We start from the raw sequence: 23921 nt of genomic DNA on the forward strand, positions 1-23921 counted from the left end.
ACACATCTGGTCCCTTCATAGCCAAATCCAGTGTAGGGGATCAAGAAAGGCAGTTGAAGAGAAAACAAAATGGCATTCAGAAGAGTGAAATTGGCAAAGGTGGAGACTAAGCCCTACTATAGTGGCCACTCCATGTCTCCCTGCAGTAGTGACCCAATTGGCCACTCTCACCCTCTGATGAAAACATATCTCGTCCAGCCCTTACTGTCTGATAAAATAAAGGACAGAAAATAAGGGGAAGGGGAGGGGAGAAAAAGCACTGGTTCTTCAGAATGACCTATATTAATTAGCTTACTGTTTATTCTGATTCAAATTTATTTCCATGCTTAGCACAGTGACTGGCACCTTTATAAATGTGATTTGGCAGATTGTTGCTAAACCAGACAAGACCTTGAATAACTAAGACTATTAGCCAGTTATCTATAACAGATAGCTTTGATCTTTGTGCAAACACAGGGGTTTAAGAAAAGACTTAATATTAGCCTGCAATTAAAGAGCTGTCAGTCTGCCTTTATTTGGTAGTTCTAGCTTTTAAGTCATTGGAGATTGGAACTGAGATGGCCCAAAAGTAGCCCTAATAAAAAAAGTCCAGAAGATAGTAGTAGGGAATAAAACCTCTCACTGTGATGTCCAGCCACCAACAAAAACCAGCAAAACAATGTATCCAAGAGAGATGCAACAAGGCCAATGGATGAATGCTCAACTGAGACTATTTTCCTAGCAATAACCACAATACTACTAGGAGTAAATAGCACAGCAGACAGACTCAGCAGATCAGTTCAGCAAAGGAACCCAGCAGAGATGTCATGTCCAATAGAGAGTACATCCAGAATGAACATTGGGGCATCTCTGGTCCTGTGCCATCTGAGGTATGTGAAGTATCTCAAGTATCTCCATCGTGTATGCTCATGTATTATCCCTCTAGATGGCCATTCTCTCTACCAGTATGTGCATTTGTAGGAAAGGGTGATTGATAGGAAGAATATTATAATTTCTTTTATTATACTATTTCATTAAATGCCTTTGCTTCAAACAAGTTGTGTCCTCTAATTGATGAGAGAAGCAGTAAACATTGGGAAGGACTGATAAGTTACAGTTTTGAGTGAATGAAGACATAGAGATCTTTGAGCCTACAGTGAGTATTCAAGGAGACCAATCCCAGTGTTACAAGTGTGATAGCATAAGTTACTTCACATGTCTGGACCTTCTTCTTACCTGTAAAATGAAGGGGTTGTACTAACAGACTTTAAAGGTCCCTTCCAGATCTAAATCTACAATCCTAAATTCAAGTTCTGCAGAAAAGAAAGCACGTTGTAGTCAAAGATCATTCCTCGGAAATTTTACTCTTGGAATAAATTAATCAAGAAGTTAATATTTAAGCTGACAACTTCTCTAAGGGCAATGTCTCTCCCATAAAGCCTGATATACTCTCCCTCATTGCCTGAAACAAGGACATCCAAATGATAAGATTTAGATACCTTCTTCCTAGGCTGATGTTTCATTCTCTGTTGGCTCCATGTAAGTAACTTGGATCACAACATCTGGACAATCCATTTCCCACATCTTTAAACAAGAAATAAAGCCTGTCCACCTGACTGGGGCAAAGCCATCTGGGGACTAAGAGCAGGAATTGTAAAAAGTAAGTATTCCCCCTGGAACTCTGGAGCCTTTGGGTGGGCCCACTGGCAGTGAGATGGAAGAGGAGTTGTCCCTATTTAGTTAGTTGAGCTTCCAGCAGCAGAGTCTTGCAAGAACTCTCTCCCTGCCTGGTAACCCTGGGGTGGGGGTGGGGATGGGGGGGGGATAATAACACAAAACAAAAGAAAAAACCCTTCCATGCTCTTAGCTCAAGTTAGTATAAGGGATTTTGAAGATCCTGTTTTGTAATGATAGTCAATTATCTTCTGACTATATTGATAATGATCCAGCTGGAGAAATCATTAAGTTATGGGATAAAAGAGCCACTACTTAGATTTCCTGTGCAGAGAAAATAGAGAATATTTTGAAGAAGGTTTGTTTTGTTCTGTTCTGTTTTAGTTTTATTTGTTGGTTTGTTTTCCTGACAGCCTCCAATAAGCAAATCTAACATGGTCTGGGATTGTGACTTGGGACTTTGTCCTCCTAATTTTTTGTATTTGGTTGAGCTACCAAGACACCCTTTGGCATCTAACAAAAATTTACCAATACAGTCCTATTTTCATTTTATGCTAATGCTTCAGGTCCTAATCTTGTGCCCCATGGTCAAGATTTCTTATTTTCATGGTAGCATTAGAAGTCTTCTCCTCCTCCTAACCCCTTGGTAGTCAAGATCACTCTCAGTACATGTTCCTTTTGTCTTATGTTTTCTCTCTAGAATAGAAACTGGGATTTTGCTTCAGGTTAGGTCACGTTGGAAATTACATGTTACCATTTTCTGTGGTGTCTAGGACAAAGGCTGAACACTGCTGACTCCTTCCATTTTGCTAGGAAAAATCTGACTTTAAATCTTGGCTCTGCCACTTAGATTCCTATAAATTTATCTAAGCCCCAGTTTCCTCTCTGTGAAATGGGAATAATGATACTTTCAATGACAGATGACATGGTGTAGTGGACAGAAAGCTCAGCCTCAAAGTCAAGAAAACCTGGGTCCCAATTCTGCCTTTAACATACACTGACTATGTAACTGTGGGTAAATCACTTAAGCTCTCAGTGACCTAGGCAATGTTACAAAACCATAAACTGTGGAATAATTAGTATCTGTTTTGATAAAAGGAGTTTCTCAAAGGGTGTTGTTGGACTAGTAAACATACCGAATATGCCATTTCTTAGGTAGGAGACATAGGAAGCCTTCTAGCACCTCTCTCACTAGCAGACTCACTTTGGATCCAGTCACACAGGAAGACAGGAATGGAGTCATAATAAGGGGTTAAATAAGCTTCCTTTATTCTAGTCTAGTCTTCTCAAAGAGAGTTTGCTGATAATAGGACCTCCAACTCCTACAACATTCCCCAACAACCCTTCTTGCAGGGGCCGATGTGAAGGGGGGAAGCAACTACCCCTTCGTCTTGATGGGGTCAGTCGACACCAGCACAACTTGTGTTCTCCCCTAAATCCCCTCAAGCCTCAATGGGGGCCGGTTGAGACAAACACACAGATTCCCCCTCCTGAGCCTTGATGGAGTCCAATCAAGGCACGCACAGCATTCAGCCTGCACATTCACCCCTAAAGGGGTCCCCACTCACTGACCAGTGCCCCCTTGCTTTATAGGGCAACAAAGAAGACATGTTGCCAGCAATGGCCTCACAATTTTACATTACTTTACCCCTATGTCTACCACGACTGCACAGTAGAAACTATTTTGAACCATCATCCTAAGAACTCATATCTAACACCTGGGAAGTGGAGATTGTTATGGCTATGGATCCTGGGAAGAAAACGCTAAGAAAGAATAACAAAAATCCACTTTACCCACACTAAAATTCACTTTACTTACACTCCACCCCTCCAAGATCCTGGCCTTACAATCTACACAGGTAACAATATGGCTCTTACAATCTACACAGGTGACACTTTTAGGGGTACTTGGGCCAAGAAACTAAAGCATAACATCCATAATCCATAACAACAAAACAACAATTTAAACTGCAACAATATACAACAACAACGTGCTAAAATAACAACAATATAGATTCCAGCAACATAGACATTATGTTGGGCACTATCAAGTGTACAAACAAAGCATATCACCAGAGTGGCCACAAGGCCTAAAACAGAACATAGCATTCAATATGTAACATCGCACAGTATATTTCCTAGCGCACTATATGTAACATAGTATACCTCCCCCCTTATACTATGTTACATATAGTCCGCTAGGGCCTTCCTTTAACACAGCACATCCTCAGGGGCAGCAGATAATGCAACCCACTCCACCCCTAAGTCACAGTTCATTTCTGGGCCACAGTAGGCTACAATCCCCCCCAATCAAAGCAAAGGGTCCAATCCTCTTCCTGAAAGTCCTCTGCGGGGTGCATCTTTCTCCTCCCTGGGGCTCGCACTCTGCCGTTGCAGGCTCCCACCTGGTACTCCCGGGCGGGCTCACACTTGAGTAAGCCAAAAGTCCAAGTCCTAGTACCATTCCAGCCCTGCCACAAGGTCCAGGGGACAGCTGGGTGACAAAACCAACAGGGTGGGTCTCCAAGGTTATAGCACTTCCCCCATCCCACCATAGACAACTCCACCCCCGGGTCCCAACCCATCCCAGGGGGACATAGCAGGAAAGCATACTCAGTGCTCCTACCTTGATCTGGAGCTGAGACCCTAGCCCTGTGGCTCTCTGCTCCTGCTGCACCCCTCAGCAGCTCCCTGCTTCTGCCTGGGTCCAGGCCCAGCAGGCTCTGGGATCTCCTGCCCCTAGCTTCTCTCTCTGGCTCGCACCACCCCAACTCCTCCTGCACAGGGGAAGGGGTGCCCACTTGGGCTCTGGGCACAGCACACACTTCCAGGGCCTCTGCCCCTCCGGGACACTCAGGGGCCTCACCTTGCAGGGTGGGGCAGCTCCAGCCAGGGCTCTGGGCAGCTTGTCTTTCCCCCTCAAAGGGAAAGGGGCTACTCCCACCTGGCTCTGACTCCAGCCACGGCCTTGGCTCTGAAAAGTTCAAAAGAAACGTCTCAGGCCAGGCCTCCCCCTCTACCTCTAGTTGCTGCTTAGCTTTAACCCTTTCCTGTATTACAGGCTTCTCCTTTAGTGCAGGAAAACTTAAGAGGAATTTTTCCCACGCACTTTTTCCTTTCACGATAACAAATCCAAGTATTTCTCCAGCTCATCTGATAACTCCTACTCTTGAGGAGAGGGAATAACAAATATCGTAGCCCTAAGAATTTGGGTCTCGGTCTCTAACATTTCCTGGGCTTTCTCACATGTCCCTTTTTCCTCCCACTCCTGGGATAAATCAGTCCAATCCACACGTAAGTTGGTTTCCACTGACAGGAGCTTGACTGTACTTTTTCTCACAATGATTAACTTTAGCCAGACTACCGTACAAGAAACTGAAGAGCCTGCTTTCATCTCCCAGTGCCCACAGTCACAGTCACAGTCACAGTCACAGTCACGCCCGGCTCGTCTCCTCACGAGTGCAGGTGGGGTAGGGAAGGGGAAGGAGAGGTCATCTCCACGGGGCCCCACTCCAGGCTCCCGGGAAACCGCTCCCACCGCTGCACCTCGCTTGTTTCCTCTCAGGCTGCTGCTGCCTGCTCCAAGGCCTCTGCCCCTGCCACTGCTGCAGGGTCTCTCTGGACCGGTCCAGAATGCTGCTGCATCTGCCACTGCATATTGACTCTCTCACTCCTTTGGGGCAAAGTCTGGGTCTCCCACAGGATTCCTATAACTCCCACAGCCTTTCTAGCTCCCTTCTTATCAAGGGTACCCCCAAACTTCAGCAAAACTTTCTCAAAGCCTCTAGGGGTGAGGGGCACATCCTTCCAAGCCTGGGAAAGGGTCCATAATCCATCCTCCCATCCCTGGGGAGAAATTCATAGAACCATAGTTACAAAAAATAACAAAATCACAGGAAAACATCCTAAGATGCACATCCCAGAACCCTAAACCCCATACTTGCCTTCTTGCTTTCAGTCTGCACAGATCCTGCCAACTACACTCAGCGCTGGACAAATAAACACACCGATATGCCATTTCTTAGGTAGGAGACACAGGAAGGCTTCTAGCACCTCTCTCACTAGCAGGTTCGCTTTTGATCCAGTCACACAGGAAGACAGGAATAGAGTCATAATAAGGGGCTAAATAAGCTTCCTTTATTCTAGTCTAGTCTTCTCAAAGAGAGTTTGCTGATAATGGGAGCTCCAACTCTTACAGCATTCCCCAAAAACACCTGGGAAACAGAGATTGTTACAGCTATGGATCCTGGGAAGAAAACATTAAGAAAGAATGACAAAAAATCCATGTTACATACACTAAAATTCACCTTACTTACAGGTGTTAATTATAACAAATAAATCATAGGTCCACAACTATGATAAGATATGATACGATAATTTAAAAAAATATTTGTATCATCTACTTACATTGTAACAAAATGGTTTTTCCCCAAAGCTCTTTTCTTCCAGAATTGCCCTAACATTGCCACTGCACCAGATAAAAAGCAGAAAATGGAAAAGCGTAAGACTAAACCAGTGTCCATGGCATGGTTTTCTCACACATGTACAAAGAGAGCAGTTGTAGATGATCCCAATTGCTTAAATCTTTTAATCTCCATAAGACTTTTTCCTGCTTTGCTGGAAAAGTCAAGGAAGGGGTGGAGCATTTCTATTTATAAGAAGGATCAATTCTAGGAGGAGAGGCCCCAGCAGAAGGAACAACTGAAGAAACTCTTCTTGATCCTTGCCTGACACAAGACACCATGGTCAAGCGAGTTGCAATTGTTGGAGCTGGTGTGAGTGGCCTTAGCTCCATCAAATGCTGCTTGGACGAGGGTCTGGAGCCCACCTGCTTTGAAAGGAGCAGTGACATTGGAGGCCTATGGCAATACACAGTAAGTGATATTTCTTAACTCCTCTATTGAGCATGCCGACCAAGGCAACTGCCTGGCAAGGTGACTTTGGTCATTTTACCTGTCTGGCCCTCAGTTTCCCAATTGATAACATGAGAGCCTTCTCTGATATAATCTCCAAGTTCCTTTCCATGTCTGTCTATGAAATTATTCTGTAACATTTAGATCTACCCAGTGGGAGAATTCTATTCGTGCTAGGACAGAATAATAATAGCTACCATTTACATAGTGCTCTAAGGTCTACAAAGTACTTTATATGTCTTAATCTTATTTGATCCTGACAACAACCCTGTGGAGATAGATGTTGTTATTATTATCCCCATTTTACAGAGAAGAAAACTGAGGTTGAGGGAGATGAAGTGACTTACCCAGGAATTCTACATTTCATCCTCTCATACAAGTTTCCCTTTTCTTTTTTAAACTTAATTCATGATTTCATTAATATGGGGAAGTCCCTCTGCTGCAGAATAGTTCTGTGATGTGAGAAAGTTGCCTAAGGCATTGTGAAGTTAAATTACTTGTCCAGGATCAGAAAGACAAGAATAAGCCAGATGTGGGACTTGAACCCATACCTTCCTTCCTGACTCTGGGGCCCTTCCCCTGCTTTCTTTCTCTCTCACAGTTGCAGGTAGGTAAATTCCACTGAAAAGGTTGTAGTTCTCCCCATGTCGTTTTGAACATTGACTTGTTGAGAGTTTTAATTCCTTAGGGATAATAACAGTTTCCCCTTTGTGATGTTTCTATAGGAATATGTTGAAGAGGGCAGGGCTAGCCTTTATGAATCTGTTGTTACTAACAGCAGCAAAGAGATGTCCTGTTACTCAGACTTTCCTTTCCCAGAGGATTTTCCAAACTTTTTGCCACACCCTCTATTTTTGGAATACCTCAAGATGTATGCAGACAAGTTCAACCTTCTGAAATGTATCCAATTCAAGGTACGTCACTAGGAGGTGTTTGGTTGGCAGAAAGCTACTTTATACATATCTTCTTTTGTTGCTTCCTACCTGAGACCCAAGTTCCATCCTTGAGATTGGGAAACTAGCAAAGATCAGTGCCACTTGGCAAGATTCTTTCATCTCCTGGGGGCTCTTCAATCAACCTGTGGAGGGAAATATGTCTTCATGCCATACAACCCACATGTAGAAACCTGTCTATATGACCTTTATCTGAATAGCCACAGATAGAGTTATGGTTCCTAACATATCTATACTGTGTCTATATCCTAACTATATCTACAATTACTGGGTCTATATTTTTGCTGCTTGTATATCATGACTTCTTGAAGGGGATGGGGAGGAATGATATCTGCATACTCTGGATTCTTTTTTTCAGACCATTGTCTGCAATGTGAAAAAATGTCCAGATTTCTCCAGCTCTGGCCAGTGGGAGGTAACCACTGAACATGAAGGGAAGCAAGAGTCAACCATATTTGATGCTGTCATGGTCTGCACTGGTTATCTCACTGACCCGTTTTTGCCACTAGATACTATACCAGGTATAGTATTATCTTCAAAGTGTCTTCATTTAAAAAAAATCTCTTCTTATTGATATGTCTTTGTTTTGGATTTTTTGAAAAAAAATCACTGTGATATACAATGTGGGTGTACCCCCCAACATACTTTTATGGATCCTCTTTTCTTCTTATTCTCTGTCTCTTGGTGACCTCATCAACTGTCAGGGGCTTAATTAGCACCTCTTTTCAAATGACTCATAGATGTATATATGTTTTATTAATATTTCTTTCTCCTGAGTTCCAGTCACACATCACAAATTACCTATTGAACATTTCAAAATGGATTACTGTAGGTATTTCTAATTCAAAACATCAAAATAAAACTCATTGTATCATCTACCTTTTGTCCATACTTCTTTCAGTCACCCGAGTTAGTAATCTATTTCATCCTCAATATCCTACTCTTCATCACTCTACATATCCAATAAGGGGCCAGATCTTTTCATTCCTCCTCATCTATTCTCTTCTCTCCAGTCATCCAGACATCACCCTATTTCAGATCCTCATCACCTTTCCCCTAGCCTACTACAATAGCCTCCTGATGCATCTCCATCCTTCATATAACTGTCTGGTTATATGACTTCTCTATTCAATAAATTCCAGTGGATTCCTGTTCCCTCTATGATAAAATGGATTGTCGTTTAAACTTCTTCACAACAGGATTCCAATCAACTTTCCCAGCCTTATTCTACATCACTCCCTTTCACACATTCTATGGTCCAGCCAAACTGATTTTCCTAGTCTGTCTCACACGAGACTGATTTCACCGACTTGGCAGCTGAAACCTTCCATATATATTGTCTCTCCCTCATTAGAATGTTAGCTCCTTGAGAGGAAGGACCATCTTACTTTCAGATTTGTATCCCCAATGCTTACTTTTCATATAGTAAGCATTTAACAAATGTTTTATGTACTCATTCAAGACACTCTATCTCTAATCTCTGCATCTTTGCACTGACTCTGTCCGATGACTAAAAAAACTCCACCTTCAATTCTACCTCTTAAAATCTCCAGTTTCCTTCAAAGTTTGGTTCAAATACCATATTTTACATGAGGCCTTTCCTGATTTCTTCCAGCTACTAGTGTCATCTCCCACAAATTTACCTTGTATTTTTTTTTTCAGAAACCTTGTATAGCCTTATATATGTACATGTTATCTCCCATGAAGGAATATAAGGTCCTTGAAAGGAGGGACTGTTTCACTTTTATCTGTATTCTCAGGAACTATCACAATACCTGGCATATAGTAGGGGATTAATATGCATACTGATTAATAACTACTACTTTCTGATAACCCCCTCTCCCCCAGTATCCTCTTTTATCAATTAGTCAATAATATTTCCGAAGTGCCTACTATGTGCCAGACACTATACTAAGTGTCAGGTTCACGTAACAATCAGATACCACAGCTTGGTTTGAAAAAAGTCAGTCCCTGCCCTCAAGGAGTTACAATCTAAAGGGGGATGACAACACACAAAAGGGACCTGAAAAGGGGGAAGGTGAAGGGCAAAGAAGGTACCTGATGTGCAGGCATGGTGGAAAAGTCAAAGAAGTCTCAGAATTTCCCAGGGCATGGCAGAAAAGTCAGAGAAATGTTAAAAAGAGAAACAGTTACATGAAACAGACCATGTCCAGGAAGGAAATACGTTTCACCATCAGGCCTCTGGGATCAAGATTGGTCATTACATTTATCTGAATTCTGATGTTTTTCAATGCTATTTTCCTTTGTATTATTGTGGTCATTCTGTATATTCATCCCTTATGTCTACTTTCTTCGCTCTGAATAAGTTCATTTATTCAAAAAGCATTTTCTAGGTGCCTGCTACAAGCCAGGGAGCATGGGAGATACAGTCTTCCTTAACATCTCTGAATTCCTTATATTCATTTTTGATGCAATAGTATTCCATTACATTCAAATAGCACTATTACTTCAGCCATCCCTCCTATGTTGGGCATCTCCTTTTTTTTCTTTTTAATATCACAAAAATATTGCTGTGAATATTTCCCTAATTCAGAGAAATGTTAAAAATATTTCAATGAATATGAATATTTGTATAGCACAGTCTCTGAAACATAATACATGTTTGTTTCATTCTTTATTTTTAAGAAAATTAGTCAGTTCACAAAAGGGATGGGTTTGAAGGCATAAGCACCCACTTGGGTGTTTGTGTTTTAATGGTATACTGTGCATATGTATGCTTTTAAAAGTCACTTTTGTCAAAGCATTTGCAAACCTTAAAGAACTATATAAATGTTTTATCTTTATGATTGCCATTCTTTCTAGGAATCTCCTCATTCATTAATTCATTTCATCACCATGCAAGGTAGATAGGGCAGATATCATTTTCCTAATTATACAAGGAAATGGAACTGAAAGTCATATGTTGGTCGCTTTGATAAACCGGAATTTGGATTTGGTTGAAGTAGAAGCTTCGTGTAAAAGAGTAATTTGGAGTAAGACTAGAGTTTGAATCTCAGATCTTCTAGTTAATATCTTATATGACCCTGGACAAGTCATTTCATCTCTATGGGCCTCAATTTTCTCATTGTAAAATGAGTTTGGACTTATTATCAATCAAGGAACCATCCACCTCTATATTCTAGAATCTTCAAATCACCTATGACTGTGAGTTTTGCTAAATAACAATAGGACCTTGATAAAGCCACAAGGCATGTTACACAAACTCTTTCTATGTAATATTTGGGGTTTTTTTTTTAAAGTTTTGATTTCCAAGTTCTATCCCTCCTCTCCTTACTCCCTGAGACGGTAAGCAATCAGATATAGGTTACACATGTGCAATCATATAAAACATCTCCATGTCATTTGTACAAGAAAACTCAAATAAAATAAAAAGAATGAAAGAAAGTAAAAACTTTCATGCTTCAGTCTGAAATCAGACAATATTAGTTCTTTCTCTGGAGGAATAGTATGCTTCCACATTAGTACTTTGGGATTTTCTTGTATCATTGCATGGCTGAGAATAGCCAAGTCATTCACAGTTCTTCATTGAACAATATTGCTATTAATATGTACAATGTTCTCTTCATTCTGTTCACTTCACTTTGCATCAGTTCATGTAAGTCTTTCCAAGTTTTTCTGAAATCATCCTACTTGTGATTTTTTATAGCAGAATAACATTCCATTACAATCACATACCACAGCTTGTTTAGCCATTCCCCAATTGATTGACATCCCTTTGATTTGTAATTCTTAAGCACCACAAAAAGAGCAGACAAGCTCTTTTCCAGACCTTCTCCCAACATCTGGCTGGCTCACCACTTTTTCTCAGAGCAGTTGGTTTCCCACAAAGTAGAAATATATCTGATTGTGTAACAACAGCTCCAGAAATTGTTTTCCAGAAACTAATCCTTTTTTCATTTGGTGCTTCATGATCCACTGACCTTTGATATTAAATAAACCAAGCTAAGCCATCCATTTCACCAGGTGATTTCAGCCAGAAGACAAATAGCCACCCCATGTCATCGAGCTAATTGAAACTAAATAATAATGTTTTATTATCCTAACGTTGATATAGGACAAGTGGCCTGATACGGAAAGCCGGTAGGTTTAGATCAAGTTTCAGAAAGTTTCCAAATCAACCCTGATTGGAATCAATGTCCCAGTCTCCATTGTTAAATACTATAACAATAAATTTACTATCTATATTCCATTTTCTTGCCAGTTATGAATAGTAACAGCTGACATCTGTTTATGTTTAACAATTACTGTCCCAATCTGAGTCCAAGGGGCTAGGCATTGTCTCTTTCTCTATTAAAGAGACTCTTACTCTGTAAGAGCTATCATGTACTCATAGTGCACTTTTTTTTCTGCTAGGATAAGGGAAAGGTCAAGTTACTCCTCTCCAACCCTTCTTGTGAAGCCCAGGGAAAGAGAACTATTTGTTCTGGTGACAGTAAGGAAAAGAGCAAGCTAAAAGATATCTCTCCTTATTAAATTAATGTAGCCTCCTGCCCTAACATCATCATGTGGCTAAGGAACCAATGGGAAGATAGCTCCATTATCCCAAAGCACTCAAGTCCTACAGTGCTGAGCCAGCACATGTAGTCATCCAGAAACAGGCAGGGCAGCACCAGGAGATAGCTGCATATTCCTGTATATATGCCATGTGGCTATACTCGTAACACTTTGGGGTTTGCAAAGTGATCAAAAGTATTATCTCATTCAATCCTCAGATCCTCCCTTTCCAACAGGCGTAGCAGCCATTGTTATACATGACTTATAGATGAGGAAATCAACATTGAGAGAGATTGATTGACTTGTCTTTGGTCATATAACTTGAGAGGGTCATGAGTGAAATTTGAACCTATGTAGTCCTGACACTAAATCTACTGTATTTTCTATTGGCTATGATGTCTTTCACAAGCAGTGAAAGTACAGGACCTTATCAACTGAGACCTTTGCAAGTGTTTTATCTGTCCTACTAAATTATACATTCCTTCTGGGAGGAAAAATGTCTTCTAAATCTTTGTGTACCCCTAGTGCCTAGCATTTTGCAATAGAAGATAGTAATTTATGTGTTCAATGAAGAGAATAATTTACAATCAAATTCATTTTGCTGTGATAAATACATTCAGAATCAGATTGGCTTTACTGTATGGGTTGAGGCATGGAAGAAAGAGACATGACATTCGTTAAAAGTGGACTTCAAAGGGCCATCTAAGTGGTGCAGTGGATACAGCACTGGCCCTGGAGTCAGGGGGACCTGAGTTCAAATCCGGTCTCAGACACTTGACACTTACTACTTCTGTGACCTAGGCAAATCACTTAACCCCATTGCCTAGCAAAAAAAAAAATGGGGGGGGGGAACTTCATTAAAGCTATCTGTAGTCAGATGAAAAAAATTCTCTAAATCACTTTTGATTAGAGAAATGCAAATCAAAACAACTCTGAGGTACCACATCACACCTATCAGATTGGCCAACATGACAAAACAGGAAAATGATAAATGTTGGAGAAGATGTGGGAAAATTGGAACACTAATGCATTGTTGCTGGAGTTGTGAACTGATCTAACCATTTTGAGCAATTGTGTGGAACTATGCACAAAGGGCTATAAAACTGTGCATACCCTTTGACCTAGCAATAGCACTTCTAGGGCTATATCCCAAAGAGATCATACAAATGGGAAAAGGACCCACGTGTACAAAAATATTTATAGCAACTCTTTTTGTGGTGGCAAAGAATTGGAAATTGATAGGATGCCTGTCAGTTGGGGAATGGCTGAACAAGTTGTGGTATATCAATGTACTATTGTGCTATAAGAAATGAACAGGCAAACTTCAGAAAAACCTGGAAAGACTTGTACGGTCTGATGCTGAGTGAAGTGAGCAGAACCAGAACATTGTACACAGTAACAGCTGCACTGTGTGATGACTGATTTTGATAGACTTGGCTCTTCTCAGCAATGCAAGGGTCTAAGACAACTCCAAAAGACTCACAATGCAAAATGCTATCCACATCCAGAGAAAGAGCTATGGAGTCTGAATGCAGATCAAAGCATACTATTTGCTCTTTTTTTCTTCTATTTTGTTTTGTTTCTTCTTTCTTGAGGTTCTTCCTATAAGTTCTAATTCTTCTTTACAAGATGACTAATGTGAAAATATGTTTTAAAAAAGTGGACTTCATTGAACATGGTGAATGTGCTTCTGAAAAGTTGCATGTAAATCAAATTTTTACAAAATCATTCTTTTTTTCTATAACATCACAAAACACTTTATACTTTAATGCTTCAGACGATCTCTGACCTCAGTCATAAACCTACTACTTCCACAGACACCTGGGTTCAAATCCCATTTCTGACAGCTAAAAAAAAATTAAACTAAAAGTAGCTTGGGGAGACAATGTAACATAGAGGACAGTGTACTGATAAACAGAAGGAATAAGAAGAAAATCCAAAAGGAGACACAGACTAGTAGGGCAATGTAGGAAACAACATCCTAAATTTGAGACAAACTAAACCAATAACAACAATAAATAGCTAACATTACAATAGTATTCACTATGTACCAGGTACTGTGCTAAGCACTTTATAAATATCATTACATATGAGCTTCATAACAACCCAGGGAGGTAACAGGCACTATTATTATCCCCATTTTACAATTGAAGAAACTGAGGGTAAGTGACTTGCCCAAAGTCACAAAGTTAGTAAATATTGAGGCCAGATTTGACCTCAAGTCTTCCTGACTCCAGATTCAGCACTCTATCCACTGAACCAACCAACCATATGTAGTGGAGATTTATGTTTTCATAAACAGTATTTTTTCCATGTTTATTTGGATAAGGAAATGTATATGCATTGATTTTTGTCAGTTGTATGATAAAAAATATTTTACCCCTTTAGAATGAATTCTCCTAGAGAATAGGGACTACCTTTTTTATTGTTGTTTGTACTTATACTCACAGTACTCACACAGTTCCTGGGACACAGTAAGTATTTATTAAGTGCTTTATTTATCTCTCTGCCTATTTATCTATCCTTCTGCGCATCTATTTACCTATCTATTTCTGGTAACTTCCAGGTTACTTATATTCCTTTCTGAACTGGGGTGCCTCAGAAGGCTAAAATCCTTTTAACCCTAAGGGTATGATAATCATATCTAGCCCAAAAGGTAGTTAAAAAACATAGCAGAAACCTATAACTTAGGAATGAGGGGTTTTTTTTCCTTTTCTCTGGTATCTCCAGCTGCCACCCAAAATCTTTGACCCCCATAAACTATTTGATTTGGTGTTTGAAAATTCCTTTTCACTCCTGTCAAATCCTCAGTCAGCATTGCCTCGTGCCATTTTTACACATTTCCACAGTGCATCCATATGGGGATGGAGTAATGAGTTTCCATGAGTCCCCTTTCCCCTAAAAGCTCCTGGTTGCCTGGCAAATGAACCCAGGTTCAAGAACAAAAGTAGGTCTAATGACTTCTGTCTTAGTTCCTTTATTATAAATTCCTGCCTTTATTGTACCCACCTACCAACAGCAAAATTGCTGCTCTTTGTTTAGCCTTGCTGGCAACAACAGACCTCACCAATATCCTTTCATGAGTCTATGATATAGTAAGTTTAAAGACACAGACACATAGTATTCCTGCAAGTAGAATGGAATTCGGTTATCTCTCTTTGGCTCAGTTGGCTTACCCTGACATGAAGTCAAATACAATCCAAGCTTGAGGTTAAGAGAGGAGAGAATAAGAAAAAATGCAACAGAGAGGGACTGAAGGGGTAGCTAGGAAGCTCAGTGGATACAGTGCAGTGAAATGGCAAGCCACTCCATTGTCTTTGCCAAGAAAATCCCAGATGGGCTCACAAAGAGTCGGACACGGCTTAAATCACTGAACAACAACAAACAATGCTTTATTATTCACAAATAAGAAAGAACAATGGATTTGGGGAGAGAAGATCTGGTTTTCATTCCTCCTCTACTTATTAACTTTATGACCTCGGTCAAGACTTTTGGAACATGGATTCCTCATCTGAAAAATGGACTAGATGATGGATATGGACTGGATGGACTAAGGCCTCATCTAGTTCTTAATCCTTTAAGGCTAGAAAGCACTTCTTTATACCACACCTCTGTGAGGGAGGCAATGGTGCAAGTATTAATATCACCATTTCACAGGTGAGGAGACTGAGACCCAAAAATACTTAAGGGGCTTGACCAGGATCATACAAATAGTATCTGAGCCAGGATTCAAATATAAGTCTGACTGCAAACATCATATTTTATCACTACACTCTACAGCCTTAATGAACTAGTGGGCTCGAGAGGGGGTGATTTTATGATGCTAATTATTTCACAGTATCATAGAATTTCAGAGTTGGGTGAGACCTTAATGGTCATCTAGTCCAGTGCATTCCCAAGCCAGAATTTCCACCACTTCTGGAGTTGATTCCCCTTATGGATAACTCTGTTAGGAAGTTTTACAAGATAAAGTTTCCTCTTCACAATTTCTAGTCAGTAGTCCTCATCCTCACCCAGGCCAAACAGACCAGATCTAATCCCTCTTCTGTATGGTGGACCTTCAAATACTAGTAGGTATAGTATCACCCCAAACCAATGTAATTGCCTGAATGATAGGTTTTATTCACAGAGCTTGTCAAATCCCTCATTTCCTCTTTTTGGTTTTCCCTTCTAGGTATCAGCACCTTTAAAGGTCAGTACTTTCACAGCCGGGAGTACAAGCATCCCGATCTCTTCAAGAATAAGAGAGTTCTTGTGATTGGCATGGGGAACTCTGGCGCAGACATTGCTGTGGATGCCAGTCGTGTAGCTAAAAAGGTTATTAATTGTAATGAAAATGTCATATAAAATGTGCTGATATGCTGAATGGCCTTTTAAAAATGTAGCTCCCCTTCATCATTGGTCAATTTCACTGTAAATTCTGAATTTTTTATTTCTCTAGAAAGGAAGGAAGGAAGGAAGGAAGGAAGGAAGGAAGAGAGAGAGATGGGGGAGAAAGGTCCTCATCATGACATCCCTATTTTTGTTAATGACATCCAAAATTTTTCAATCACCAAGCACTTGGAGTCACAATGACAAAGATTCAAATCCTACCTCTGAGAATTACTAGCTGTGCGACCCCAAGGAAGTCCTTTAACCTCTCAGCCTCAAATTTTCTCATTGCTAAAGTAAGAAAATAATAGCATACATTCACTGAGTTGTTGTAAGGCTCAAATGAGATCATGTTTGTCAAATCTTTGCAAAAAGTTAAAATGATATATGACTATCTGTTATTTGGCCCCTATGAGACTCAATTTGTCCATTTATGAAGTGGACATAATACGTACAGAGATGTTTTGATGATCAAGTGAGATAATGTCTGTAAAGACCTTTGCAAACTTTAAAGCACAATACAAATTGTAAAGTTATTTGAGTTATTTTAGCAAACTGAAGGGAGGCAAGGAAAGAAGATTTGGGAACTGCCAGAACATTCAGTGCTTCTAATGTGATAATTACCAATGACGTTTATATGGCACTTTAAGGTTTACAAAGTGCTTTGAATAATAATAATAATAATAACAACTGGCATTTAAATAGTTCCTTAATATTTGCAAAGAACTTTACTAATATTAACCCATGCAAACTTTACAGCAGCCACATGAAGTAAATGCTAAACAATGTATTTGCTTCCAGGTGTTGCTCAGTACCACTAGAGGTGCATGGCTGATAAATCGACTTGACCATGGGTGTCCTTCGGACATAGTGTTCACTTCTCGATTTCAAAGTGCATTTAGAGATTGCCTCCCAACTCCAGTTGTAAATTGGTTATTTGCCAAAAAGGTGAATAGCTGGTTTGATCATGAAAACTATGGTTTGGTTCCAGAAAGCAGGTAATTTCTTGACTTCTATTTTGTGCTCTCAGAAAAGAGGGACCCCAAATTTCTCAATAACTTTTGTGAAGCTGGATTACTTGCTGCTGCTGCTGCTCCTGCTACAAAATGTGTTTTTAAAAAAAAACATTTAGAAAGAAAGACTATAAAACCACATCCAAGACTCAATTTCAGCAAGGCTTTTGCTCCATTGGCAAGTAGAAATTGCATCCTCTAGTTTGCATTTGCAGTCTCCTTAATGGCCACAAGATAGAGCCTCAACAAGATAAACTCAATTCAATTTAGCAAACATATAATAAGGACCTAATATGTACTGTGGGAACAAAGATAGCTGTGACATTAACCTCTCAGGTCTTATAGAGGGCGTGTACACAATTAGATATGAGGACCAGAATAAGATAAATAGATAGGAGAGGCTAAGCAAAATTCCATGAGTAATTTGAGAAGAGAAAACTTTTATCTACTAGGGCTCATCTGCTGGGGTGGTAAAATGGAGGAGAAGGGGGTGGGTAGAGTTGACAAAAGAAGAGAGGAAGAGACACAAATTAACTAGTATTTATAAAACACCTACTATATGCCAGGTGCTGGTGATATGAAGTTTCTGAGGATATGAAGATAAAAAAGAAACAGTCCCAACACTCAAGGGACTTACATTACATCAGTGCAGAAAACATGCATATAAATGAGCATAGAAAGATATATATATATATATATATTAGAGGGCTATATATAATAAGTTATATGCATATACACATATTATATACAAATATAATTGTATATATACAAATGTGCTTGTATGTGTATATACCTATGTGTATATAAACATATATGAGAGATTTTATACATATATGAGAGAGAGAGATCTGTGTGGAACTTCAAAAGAAGAGTGCTGTGGAAATATCTCCAGTTTTTCTCAGAAAGTACCATGTCAGAAGGTAGATAGAACTAATCAGGAATCACTGAATTTTGGAAAAAACATAGGAGTGCTGAAGGGCAGGCAAAAACCTGAAGGTCCACCTCCTAGGTGTCCTTGCTCTATTTGAATATTGGTCAGGCAGTAGTCCCTAAGGAGGAAGTCAGTATCAGAAATTTATAAATCCATCCCTACACAACTTCCTTCTCTCAAACCTGATACCTCATAGTCCTTGAAAGGGGAGAATTATAGAACCAAAGGCAGGATCAGAGGGAAGTCAGAGGATAAATGAGGCATATTATTCATTGGTGCACCTCTTCCTTCTCTGTTTTTATTTAGGACTTTCATAAGAGAACCTGTACTGAATGGTGAGCTCCTAGGATGCATAAATACTGGGAAGGTGTTGATCAAAGCCAGTGTGGAGACAGTGAAGGAAAACTCTGTGGTATTTAAGAATACTCCAGAAGAAGAACCTATTGACATAATTGTCTTTGCCACAGGATACACTTTTGCTTTTCCTTTCCTTGATGAGTCTATAGTGAAAGTTGAAAACAATCAGGCCTCTTTGTATAAGTACATATTCCCTACACATCTGGAAAAACCAACCCTGGCTGTCATTGGCCTCATCAGGACTTCTACATCCTTGGTTTGCACAACAGAAATACAAGCCAGATGGGTCACACGAGTCCTAAAGGGTATGTAGATGGAAAACATGGGTGGGCAAAAGGGCAAAAGCGGAAAAAGCAAAGATGGTGGGAGGGCAGCGTGGCTCTCAAACTTTGTCTATTGATGAAATGATGGCTGATTGATTTTAGAGACTAGAAATCTTGATAACTCACCAGTGTCCATTTAAAACAGACAGAAACTCCCAAAGCTGGATTTATATGAGTACTGACTGAGTCACAGGGTAATGATGACTTACATTGTGTCTCTGAATGCCAAGAAAGTAGAGACTACAAAACACAGGCTGTTCTATCTGCATGCATAACCCAGCCCATCAGGTATTTTTGTGAAATTAATAGGCCTAATTAAGACACCAAAATGTTGATTTTACTGAAAATATTTTAGTCAACCTAGTTGCTTGGTACAATGATAGGAGAGATAGGTAGGTTTATAACTACTGATTAAGATGTTGATGTCAGAGCAGAAGAGGTTGCCCATGTGGTATCCTCAGAGATCTCTCCTTGATACCTGTTATCATTTTTCTCAATGACTTGGATGAAGGCATGGATGGCGTACTCAAATGTGCCAATGATACAAAAGTGAGAAGGGACTGACAGCACACTGGATTGTGAACCAAACCAAAAAACATCTTGACAGGCTAGAACACCGGGCAAATCTAATCAGTAAACCTTTAATCAAGTGAAATTTAAAGTCCTACAACTGGGTTGAAAAAATCAACTCCACAAATACAAGATGAAGAAAATGTAACCTGAAACAATTTAGGTAGAAAAAGAAAGATCTGGCAGGTTTCATGCTAGAAACTTAATACGAGTCAACAGTGTGATAAGGCAGTCACAAACAAAGTTTCTGTGATTCCAGCTTTCATTAAGGGAACTATGACTTCCAAAACAAGAGCAGTGATTGTCAGGGTAGGTAGGTGGTGCAGTGGTTAGAGCACCGGCACCGAAGTCAGGAGGACCTGAGTTCAAATCTGGCTTCAGACTAAACACTTGACACTTACTAGCTGTGTGACCCTGGGCAAGTCACTTAACCCCAATTGCCTTAAAAAAAAAAAGAGTAGTGATTGTCTAACTGTACTCAGTCATGGGCAGACCATATCTAATGTGTTCTGGTTACTTCTGGACATCATATTTTACTAAGAAAATTGATAAACTGGAGAGCATCACAAGCAGGATGATAAGAATGGTATAGGTCAGACCTTGAGACCCTGCCATATAAGAGTTTCTTAAAGGCACTGGGGAAGTGTAGCCTAGCAAAAAGAGGCATGGAATACACCTGGTAACAATATTTACACTTACAAAAATATACACATCTGACTTGATCTCAGAACACTTTACTAAGAGCGATGGATGAAAGTTGCAAGGAGACATTTATGTCTGATTTCAGGGGGAAAAAATCTAACAATTAGAACTATCCACAAATGGAATGAGCTGCCTTGGAAAGTAATGAGTTCCTTCTCATTGGAGGATGATCACGATTCCAGTATACTGCAAAAGGTATAGTTTAGATTGCCTGGCTTATGAGATATTTCCTAACTTTGAGATTTGATGATGAAGGCTAAGCAACTGGTCAGTTGAGTTACATTTAGTTTTCTGCTGGTTACCTTGACATCATATAGACAAAGACATAGTAAGCCTAAGTCACAAGGATTGCCTCGTGACTTATTAATGACAACTTGCCTTTGTGGAAGGTTTGAATGTCCAGGAACCTGAACCATTGGTTTTATCTCTCTCTTGGGTGCAAGAAAAATGGTGACCAACCCCACTAATTATAAGTTGTGGTACTTCATATGGTTTACCCAGAGTTCTAAGAGATACTTAAGGAAATCTTTAATTTTATCTTGTAGGCTTGACTAAACTACCATCACCAGAGGCCATGATAGAAGACGTTGACAAAAGGAAAGCCAATAAACCCACTGGGTAGGCTATGTCCCTTAATTACTTGTATATCACAGTAGAGTATTTCCCTAAAGGATCAATGATTGTTGTCTTAACTGGAGATGGCAAAAAGTACTGAATTTCAAGCAGAAGGAAAATGGGGCATCAAGAATTCTGGAAGAGTTCCAGGGCAACCTTTATTAGGAGTTGCCGGTGAAAGAAGAAATGAGGGGACCCAACATGTCATGGCAATGAGAACACTAGAACATCACTATCTACCATGTCAAAGAACTAAGGACTTCAGAATAGGAATAGGGACTTTACCTGTGATTTAATTGGCATAAACAACTCCAAGGTTAGGAAATTCCCTCAACCAAAGCAGGTCAGCACCTTCTCTGAAACTTATGGTTTTAGAGAGTTGTGTAGAGAAGTGAAAGGTTAAGTGATTTTCCCAGGAACACATAGCCAGTCAGAGGCTGAACTTTTAACCAAGGCCATCCTGAATTTAAAGACAGTTCTTTATCTACTATACCATACTGACTCCCATGGACCTAGAGTTTCAGAATACATGACTGTAGAAGTGATGTTAAGGAAGCTAACATCATGGTTTGGTCTGGGGCCAGCAAGAGATGGTGAATTATCACCAATCTGGACAGCATGGTCCCAGGATGGCTGTTTCACAGCTGAGTGGCCTGTCTCCTCCAGGGCATGATTTCTGGAGGTTTGGTTGGGAGATTAGGGCAGTAGCTGGAAGTATATTGAGAAGAAAGCTGGGATGAAGCATGGTTGGCTCTGGGGCTGGCTAGATAGAGTTTGATTCTTACCAATTAGAACAGCACAGCCCTAGGGGAGTAGTTCCAAAGTAGTGTTTTTAAAAGGAGTTTATAGTTAGGAAGAGGAGAAGAATTTTGAGAGTAGGAGACATATTAGTACATGTTAGAATGAAAGACAGATCATGGATATGATTCTGAATTTTAGGAAGAGAATTTCAGTTTTACCTGTAATAAGATGATGTTTCTTTTCTTTTCCTTTTTTTTCACAAAGTTTTGGTTTACACTTTGATATGCCTTTGCAAGAAGATGGTGTCATATACCTAGATGAGATCTCATCCTTCATCGATGCAAAGCCTAACTTGTTATCTCTGCTTCTGGTGGACCCACTACTGGCTTTTAAGGTTTTCTTCGGCCCACTTACTTCATACCAGTACCGTCTGACTGGCCCAGGGAAGTGGGATGGAGCCAGGAATGCCATTCTGACCCAGTGGGACCGGATAATCAAGCCAACAAAAACTCGAATTGTACAAAAACGTCCAGATACTTTTTCCTACCTACTCAAAGTCTTCAGCTTTTTGGCTCTACTTGTTGCTGTATTTCTTATTTTCCAATAGTTGAAACCCTTGGTTCCTTAGAACAAATGCACAGGGTAGATCTTCCATTAGAGCAGAGCCTTCACTCCTGGGGTCATTCCCAGAATAACCAACTTGTGCCCACATTTTTCTCACCTGGAATCCACATGCACTCTAGAAACTGTATGAAAGTCCTATTGGTCAATAGTGTTCAGTGTGTATTTTTCCCACCCTTGTCCCTCTCCAGCTCTATACTGACCTCCATATTCTACCAACCTATGGGAAAGAAAGTTTTCTGCAAACATTAAAGCACTATATAAATGTGAACTACGATTATGGGAATTGTTTTTATCTATATTATCTACATTTAATGCCAGTGGAAGAAAATAGTATTTTCTGATTTTGGTACTTTCAGAGGAGATATCAATCTGAGTAGTTACACTTCCTTCTCCTTTATGAAATCTTTTTAATTCAATTCCTTTATCATAGGCAGCCAAAGCTCTCCAAATACTAGGTCTGTGTAGAGGTTATATGCTGGGCTTTTCACTAAAGAACAATAAAAGAAGCAGTGAACAATTTCAAGTGTTGTTTTAATCTCTTTATTGTTGGGAAGTGGAAGAGGGGGTATTTATAAAGAGGTAAATTGGGGGTGAGGTAGGGAGAGAACAAAAAGAGGGAGATAATGTCTACACAGGACCAACATAAAGTCTAGGTAGATTAAATAAATATCTATGTGGCACACACACAAAGACTGAAGTTTCTTAACCTATATTAAGCTGCTGTGAGTCTCAGTTCAATCAGTATGAAATAATGTGGCCTCATAAATTGGGAGTAATTCAATCCTTCCAAGTAGTTTCAAATGAATTAAATGCCCCAGGAAGTCAATAGCCCTATCTCACTCTCATAAGCCTATGTACATAATTTTACTTCCTGTCAAATGAACACTGTCTCTGAGAGCTTCATCTTGTGACACTACTATGAAGAATGAGGGAGAATTTCTGTTCAGATTCATGACTGACAACAACATTTAGGCTCAGGATTTCTCAAAGAACAATGCAATTCTCCATATCTCTTGTGTACTGGATTTCTATAACATCTTTTCACCACGAAGTTCAGGCTACCCTGCCCATAAGAGACATTATGGATGTCATTTATTACTGTGCTCAAGAGTGAGTGGCAAAGAGAGATATTCAAAGAGGGAAGGTAGGGAGAGAGAATAAGAAGACATATGGGGGAAGTAGTGGTGTCAGAGAACAGAAATTATATAAATTGGACCTAGTATCAGCTTGGTCTGCACAAAGTGCACCTTGGTGATTGTACTAGGAAGATCACAGGTTTAGACCTGGAAGAGAACTGAGAGGGTTTTTAATCCAATCCCCCTCACTGTACAGATGAAGAAACTGAGGCTAAGTGAAATGTCCATAGTAGTAAGTGGTAGAGATAGGATTTGAAACTGGGTTCTCTAAATCCCAAGCCATTGCTCTTCCCGTTGTGTTATGTTGTGTTGGAATTGGTTTAATTATGCATCCAAAATCAATAAGAAAGATCTTTTCATGGGACATTTGGTCATTTCATTTTTGCTGGGTTTATGGTTAGCATTTGTTAAATGACTATTATGAAGATAATTATAGTTTATACATTAATATTTGTTGCAGAGAAGGAGGAAATTGAGAAATAGTATCCAGAGCTCATTAAGATC

General features: G+C 39.9%; 2 protein-coding genes across 2 annotated transcripts; one reads left to right on the top strand and one right to left on the bottom strand.

Moving 5' to 3' along the window:
- The first annotated feature begins 1437 nt into the window (after positions 1–1437).
- On the top strand, positions 1438–22804 carry LOC114047548 (dimethylaniline monooxygenase [N-oxide-forming] 1-like). Its single transcript, XM_027868373.1, has 9 exons — positions 1438–1639; positions 6328–6527; positions 7292–7480; positions 7878–8040; positions 16209–16351; positions 17207–17403; positions 18656–19011; positions 20847–20919; positions 21922–22804. The coding sequence occupies exons 2-9, from the start codon at positions 6396–6398 to the stop codon at positions 22262–22264; spliced, it is 1596 nt and encodes a 531-aa protein (XP_027724174.1). The 5' UTR covers positions 1438–1639; positions 6328–6395; the 3' UTR covers positions 22265–22804.
- Positions 3380–5671, bottom strand: LOC114047527. The gene is made up of 5 exons (XM_027868362.1): positions 5594–5671; positions 5406–5499; positions 4900–5319; positions 4280–4801; positions 3380–4147 (listed from the first exon to the last, which is right to left on the bottom strand). Exons 1-5 carry the CDS (start codon positions 5669–5671, stop codon positions 3948–3950), a joined length of 1314 nt encoding a protein of 437 aa, XP_027724163.1. The 3' UTR covers positions 3380–3947.
- Positions 22805–23921: the final 1117 nt, after the last annotated feature.

The sequence above is a fragment of the Vombatus ursinus genome, unplaced genomic scaffold (assembly GCF_900497805.2).
Source record: "Vombatus ursinus unplaced genomic scaffold, bare-nosed wombat genome assembly UNPS02014789.1, whole genome shotgun sequence".
Lineage (NCBI taxonomy): Eukaryota > Metazoa > Chordata > Mammalia > Diprotodontia > Vombatidae > Vombatus > Vombatus ursinus.